This window comes from Trematomus bernacchii, unplaced genomic scaffold, assembly GCF_902827165.1.
Source record: "Trematomus bernacchii unplaced genomic scaffold, fTreBer1.1, whole genome shotgun sequence".
NCBI lineage: Eukaryota > Metazoa > Chordata > Actinopteri > Perciformes > Nototheniidae > Trematomus > Trematomus bernacchii.
In genome coordinates, this window is record NW_022987641.1 from 6,704,002 (window position 1) to 6,711,288 (window position 7,287).

The 7,287-nt window shown below is 38.8% G+C and overlaps 2 protein-coding genes across 2 annotated transcripts in view; both read left to right on the forward strand.

The window, feature by feature from the left end:
- Positions 1-389: 389 nt before the first annotated feature.
- ndufa12 (NADH:ubiquinone oxidoreductase subunit A12) lies at positions 390-2,626 on the forward strand. Its single transcript, XM_034133543.1, has 4 exons — positions 390-537; positions 1,393-1,478; positions 1,683-1,770; positions 2,387-2,626. Exons 1-4 carry the CDS (start codon positions 449-451, stop codon positions 2,559-2,561), a joined length of 438 nt encoding a protein of 145 aa, XP_033989434.1. The 5' UTR covers positions 390-448; the 3' UTR covers positions 2,562-2,626.
- A 3,827-nt stretch (positions 2,627-6,453) lies between these two features.
- tmcc3 (transmembrane and coiled-coil domain family 3) overlaps positions 6,454-7,287 on the forward strand; it is a 39,324-nt gene continuing 38,490 nt past the window's right edge. Inside the window, exon 1 of the mRNA XM_034133603.1 lies at positions 6,454-6,588. Coding sequence (XP_033989494.1) covers positions 6,544-6,588 — 45 coding nt within the window. The 5' untranslated portion in view covers positions 6,454-6,543. The remainder of the gene's footprint in view (positions 6,589-7,287) is intronic.

Below are 7,287 nucleotides of genomic sequence, written 5' to 3' on the forward strand. Positions count from 1 at the left end.
CAATAAGCTCTTCCTCAAAAATAAAATTGTCTGTGATCTACAGTATGAAATCATACTTGCACATTCCCCAGAATATAATTTGCACACTTTTTAAACATTTACATTGTGCATATACAAATAGTACTTTATATGTATTGTCATTTTTGCTATTGTATATTTCTGTTTCTTATATGCACCAATACATCATAACCTGAGTCTAATTCTCTTTAAATGAATGAATGAAGGTGTAGATAGAAAAAAATACTAGTGATATTTAGCAGTCTTTAAATACTTACTTAGGCTTTTCTTTAATAATAGTTAGTATTATTCAGCACATAATATATGAATAGCATACTACATAAATACAAGTATTTATATGTGGAACGGAAGTCTCTCAAAGTGTTATTGTACCCGGACCTGTTTTTTTCTTACCGCACATCGGTCCGTCCGGTAATTGTTCCGTCTAAAGATGGCGGGGTATCTTCATGCCATCCGAAGGGCTTTGGGACAACTAGGAGGTCATGGAGGAGTCAAAGAGTCGCTGGTTCAGTTTTTAAGGTCAGTTTATAGAAACAGTTGTATATGTTTTAATGAAACGCTGGTGGGGACTCTAAGAGCTTTATAAAGATGTGTGACCTGGCTCTTTCTGTCCAGAGCCGTTAGCATGTTGACAGCTAGCTAATGTTACATTACGTTAAGCAGCTAAATCAAGTGAATGGAAAGACACTCCATTGATAAATATCGTAATTTAAGAGAATTAACAGCAGCCGCGTTATGTCGCTTTACATCTATTTAAATCATCACTGAAGTATTATTCAATATCTTCGTTATATTGTGTATTATTAAGATACTCTAGTCTAGTGATATTATGTCCTTTCTATTGTGTATTGTGTATATATATATATATACTTGCCGCTAATGTAACTTTTTTATTTTGTATTATATGTGTATCTTATTCTATCTTTTAAATATGTTTTTCTCGTTGAATGCTTGATATTTATGCATCTAAACACTGATGAATTCGGCTCGTAAGTTACTCGACATGCATTATTTATTTGAGTAACATGTCATCTTTTAATTATTTCCCTCTTGTTTTTGCAAAGAAAAATGTTAGAAAATGTAGCTTTTTAGCACAATTCTTTCGCTTTGAACCTACTGTAAATCATGGCTGAGGTTAAGTTATGATGCCACTAATGATTTAGGCTCAAATGTTAGTCTCTGAACAGTGTCAATTGTCTTTGCAAAGGAAAATGATCGAACATATTCCCTTATAGCACAGATTTGCTTCACAAATAGATGTTTATTTGAACAAAATGTCACCTTTACACTTGGTTCACGATATTCGTTTTTGCTAAGGGAAGTGTTAGCACAGATCTGCCTCATTGAGTGTGTGTGTTGTTGATGCATCGACAGGGCGACTGATGTGAAGACAGGAGCCCTGATTGGTGTGGACAAATATGGAAACAAATACTTTGAGGACAGCAAAAACTACTTCTTTGGTGAGTACAGGTTCTCTAAATGTGCATGATTTTAAACGTATGAGCAGTATACTTATCTTGCACCAAAATAATGTTGTTTTCATGGAGGATTTTTGCAGTTGTATCACTCTGTTATACGAATGGTTTAACAAGCAAATTATGCTTGAGATTGACACATGTTTTAATCGGTAAATAAACAGTTTTCTGTGTCAAAAATGTGTCTAGGACGCCACCGCTGGGTGATCTACACCACAGAGATGAACGGAACGAACACCATGTGGAACGTGGACGCCAGCATGGTTCCAGCTGAGTGGTACGACTTGCACATTGGGAAATAACACATTATTATTGTCTATTAATCAAACAACATTATTTTCAATAAATCAATAATTGTGTATCAAACTTGAAAATAATATTTGTCAAGCCAAATGTGACATATTCTAATGTCTTGTTTTGTACGAGCAGAAGTGCAAAGGTCAATTACAATGTTCATAGGAATTGTTTGACTATTTCTGATTTTAAAAAAAGTTAATAAAACCATTGATTAATTAATGAATAAACACTTATCATTGTTGCTCTACAATTACATAGCAACGACCCACTGGAAAAATAATATTGATGTTTTGAGAACACTATTTGGCAAGTCCGCTATTCACCATAAACACATTTCTTTTTACATCCTAGTAGTTTTTACACATCCTGAAAAACTCCTCATGATACCTGTTCTCTAAGATATTCTGTAAATAAAGTGGACTCTGCTGTACAGTCTTGGCAAGTAGATAACACTTTTTAAATAGTTTACTTAACGTAGCTTATATGTAACTTTAATAGTGTCATACAGACAGAAAATACAAATCAAGAATTAAGAGAAAGAATGAGCTCAACAGAATTAGTTATTAAACCATCTTCTTGTTCCCTGCACTCTTCAGGCACCGCTGGCTGCACTGCATGACAGACCACCCCCCCACCACTCACCCTCCAGAGCCCAAGAAGTTCCTGGCTCAGGTCCACCAGTTCAACGTGAGCGGCACCTCGCAGCAGTACGTGCCCTTCCCCACCACCTCCAAGAAGATCCACGAGTGGGTTCCCCCCAAAGCTCAGTGAACCCTCACTGCTTATTTGTAAATGATGGTATCACGTCCTGAATAAAATCTCTATACAGACCTTTATGATCCGAGTGGCATTGCTTACATTGAACTTCCCCACAGGTGGAGAAGACTGGACTTTTGGTTTAAGCTCAAATATCTGACATTTAAGTTTCCTGCATTGTTTATACATGTTTGGTTCTAAATTCTACGGGGTCTGCCAGAGTTTCCATAAATACCAAATATATCAGGTCTTGTTTTTTCCAAAATGATGCATCGGGACCTTTTTCCATTTCAGTGAATTGTGCAGCCATAGCAAAACATTGTCATTTTCATTTATCTTCAATGCAAGATCCAATATTTCCAATATTAATATAATCTTGTTTACTGCCTTTATATATACGTTATTGATTGTTACACAGGTTTTCCTCGTACTCAGATTTACCAATCCACTTCAACAGCATTCACATGGGTGTTTTCAATCACTGATAACACTTTAAATCAAAATCTATTATTTATGGGACTTTATAGACACAAAATCAAGCTTTTTATGTCAAACTGTGTTTTTTTAATTACTATTATAAAGGGTTTTTCTAACCATGAGAACAGCCTGGGGTCAGAGCGAGCAGCAGAGACTGAGGCAGGGACTTTCCAGCGCTGAGTCTTTGCTGCGTGTTAATCACTGCAGATTATGCTGAGCGGAGGAAAAGTTGCAGCATGCAGCATTTCACAGCGAGGTGTGCAGATTCTCCAAGCTGCTGGGCGCTCTGTGTGAATGACGCGGCGTGCAACACACTCAGTGTGACTCAGAGTCCCTGTGAAACTCCTGAGGAGCAGCAGAACAAGAGGTTTGTGTTTGCTTATTATTTACACTTTTTCAATGTTATCGATGGATGTCAGAGCATTTTTCCTTGTTTATATTAAATTAGATAAGCTTAAACTAATGTCCTGCAATTAATCACGTTTTCTTGTTATATATTTAAGTTTTTCTTGATTAATTTGGACCTGTTAAAGGGAGATTCTGATTTAGCTTTATGGTCATGTTGGAGGATAATTCTGTTTTATGTTGTTTTTTTATATTATAAAAGTGGAGGTTGAGTAAATAATGGAAAACACCTCTGAAAAACTTCCTGAAGTAAAAAATAACAACTGACTTTTATGCTTTCATGAAGGTTATAATTGATGCTTGATATTCGGAAGTATATGAATATAAAGTCATTTAAATAAGCTCCACCTTGGCAGTCAAAATAATGCAATATTAACTGTAATGATACATTCAAATAAATACAGACATTCAAATAATGAGTGCATTTCATTTAGCTATTGTGAATAGTTTATGATGCAAATTCTTACGTTTTGAACATTTTGAAAGCAGGCCTTGCCAATTTTACTCGGAGATTTTTACATTTGTGTTTCAGAGATCTGGAGCTGTTTAAAGATGAGACTCACTGTGTCATCACTTTTACTTCGAGGGGATATTTTGGAGGAGGAAGAAGACGAAGAAAGTCACCTCAATGTAAGCTCCTGCACACACCATGTCTGTAATAGTGTTTAATATCCAAGAGGGGGCATTGTTGCTTTTGATTTATGTCACTGCAACAATATCAAATCAGTGAGAGAGAACGAGAAAGTCCTTTGGCATCCTCTAGTGTCTTTATTTAGAAACCAGAGGAGTCTTTGCTTGGAGGCAGCACCTCATCCAAAATAATTGAAATTAATTAGGAGACTTTCTTTGACAGATGACAATTGGCTGTTAAATGAGTGCTTAATGAACCGTTTGTTTGGTTCTCTCCTCTTCTCGCTGCAGCAGATTGCTTTTTGTCTGATTCATGCTCTGCAAAATGGAGCAGATGATCTCTCTCTGGCCTGTAGAAGTGCTGATTCAGCAGCGTTCTGAAGCTAATGCCAGCTTGGCACCAGGAAGAAGCTCAAGAGGGTCGTGTGACTCCTCTTGACGTCCTCGCTCACTTCATGTCTGGCCCTCTTTCCTCTCCCGTCTCCCCTCCTGCCAACCGTCATATCTCTTATCTGTATTCATGGTCCATCCCCCCTCCTTATCCTCTTCTTCTTCGATCCCCCATCTCCTCTCTTTAACATCAAATTCTCTCCCCCCCAGTCCTCTCATCTTGCACGTTTCATGCCCGAGTTCCTCCTAATACATGGGTTTCAGTGTGGGATCCTTGAGGAGTATTTCCAGGCTGCCACTCTTCGTCTGTAACTCTCCAAATGTTATTTAATTGGTGGCTAATTGATGCCTTATTAGCATTAGCATTTTCTTTTGCATTTCGTCCCAAATGTGTCCTTTTCCTGTGTGTGTTTCTGCTCATAAATTAAGCTAAATGTGAGGACAAATCTAGCTAAAGCCCTTGCGATTTAAAAAAATGTTCTAGTTATCTTTGTCCTTTGTTTTTTAATTCCCAGAGTTCACCTGTCACTGATGTCTTATTCCTTACTTTGTCTGTACAGTAGGTGGAGCACCTACTGTACTTGCAGAACACATCATTTATTATTATTTGAAAAATCATACTTTTCTTTCATTAGGTAATGTCCCAGGATGAAAAGAGCAGGTGTAACTCGTTATTTTAATCACGGACAGATGACATGTAGGTGTTGCAGTTCTGCTTAATTCATGTAATCAGTAACACCTGTGCTTTTTCTACAAACAAGTCCTGCTGAGAATACACGTAAAGTGGGCTGAAATTATATGTGCATGTCCTTTGAATAATTAGTTTAGAGAAAAAATACTGACTTTTTGAAAATGATTGTCAACAAATTAGATAAAAATACCAACATCACCAACACTGATATTCCTATTCCCCTGTATCAATCAGTATGGTCATTTCTTTAGAGCAGAAATGTTGACCATTATAGCAAAGCTCATACGTTACTATTCAAATTAATAATATTAACGTTGCCAGTGAGCTATGACAGTGATGCATCTTGGTGTATTTGACCAAATTCACATTCCTTGTTATCAATTCAATTTAAATCAAAGCTTTTTATGTCAGTCGCTAAAGCGTAGTTGTTTGCAATACAAATCTGGGCTACTCGAACAGTGCAACATACAGTATGCTTAAGATATACGAAGAACAAAGACATGAATAGTGCAAGAAATGGAATGTGACAGGTTGAACAAAATGAACTACGGTGAAAGGTCTAAACCGTTGAATTGTTTGTCCCTAGATAAAGATAACCGTCATGACAGAACCGAGATCTTGAGTTTTTGCAGTGTGTCAGGCTGGGGCTGCACAGAAGACACGTCTCAGCCGGTCTCAGCAGCACACATGTATGGGATGTAATGTAAATGTTGACTATTGTTAGTTTTGGGCTTTACAGTTCAGTGAAGTTGACAAAGAACATTCAACTTAAGTTTGGCAGATTGACAAGAAACTAAATTGACCCTGCTCTCACACCCACTTGTAAAGTATATGGCTTTGAGCATTATGAGTGTTAGCAGAGTCCAACACACACACACACACACACTTATCTCTGCAGATAAGAAGTGGTCTCTGTCCTGCAGAGTGCGTTCACCCCTCGGGGAGAGTGAGATTCCCCCCCCCCCCCCCTCATTTCTCCCTCCCCCTCTCTCCCCCTTTCCTCCTCCATGGCTCTCCATCCTCTCTCTTCCCCCTCCTGATTGGCAGCTGAGCTTGTTTTGTGCCCCGGCCAGTGGAGGGTGGCTGATGTGGATGAAAAACATTTCCGAGCTCTAGCTTCCTCATGCCTTTTTAAGGTGGTCTTTTCCCCCCCCCCCAAAGTGTGTGAGAACGCAGCCCGGGACGAGAGCACGTGGCACAGGGTGAGATCTTAGGTGCACAGGGATCTGCTGGTTTGAGGGATCTACACACAGGAAGCAAACATATTTCACAATAAGAGCGTTACACACACACTCCTCCCTCAGAGGGTAGTCCTAAGAGGCAGACATTTCTCTCTGATGTGCAGGGGGCTGCTGAAGCTGCTGGGGCATGCACTTTGACCTCAGACTGTGAGGAAGAGGAGGCATGAGGAAGAACTACAGCGCCAACCCGCTCATCTTTGTGACAGAGGTAGCGTTACTGCACTTATCCTATCCTACCTTCTGCCTTGTGTTTGAGTTGTTTGTTTGTTTGATGGAGACAAGGGATGTGCTTCTGTTGCTGTTTATTAAGGTCAGATGAAGTCAGTCACATGGGATCAGCAGTTCATTATTGCCCTCATGAACTCGACATGTACGTGAGTCACATGAGAAACCTCTATATGTTAGATAGAGAAACATCCACTGAATAGTTTTCTGTGTCAAGATTGTGCAGTTTGAGAGCTTTTCAGGCTTACTGGTAGAAGTTACTCTAATGGATAATAGATGTTGCTTTATTTGTTCAGTTTTATACCACAGTAAACATGAGGTCTATGTCATTGTCAAGGTTTTAAAGGCAGCACTGTAAAGAAAGAATATGTCTCGGCTCATTACAGCGGTGTTAATAGATGACTTATTTTTCGTTTTGCAAGAGCGGGGATTATGGAAGTTGTTTCTTTACAGTTTGGGGTTGAGTCAGTCGGACAAGTTTCACCACGTCTGTGTCTGTGTGCAGCATGTGATTGGTCTTTGCTTCCTGAAGTAACATCCAAGGAATGTTCAGCCATTGATCCCCATGCACACCTCATACATTACAAGCTTGTTTTCATTGTATCTTTCTTTGTTTCTTGCGCCTAAGGTTTCTCTGATTTGTTTGTCTGAGCAGGAAGCTATGTTTGTGTTCCCCCTGTCT

Coding starts and splice junctions, on each gene's coding strand:
- ndufa12 (XM_034133543.1), top strand. CDS start 449: ATGGCGGGGTATCTTCATGCCATCCGAAGGGCTTTGGGACAACTAGGA. Junction 538..1,392: donor TCGCTGGTTCAGTTTTTAAG/GTCAGTTTATAG, acceptor ATGCATCGACAG/GGCGACTGATGTGAAGACAG. Junction 1,771..2,386: donor AGCATGGTTCCAGCTGAGTG/GTACGACTTGCA, acceptor TGCACTCTTCAG/GCACCGCTGGCTGCACTGCA.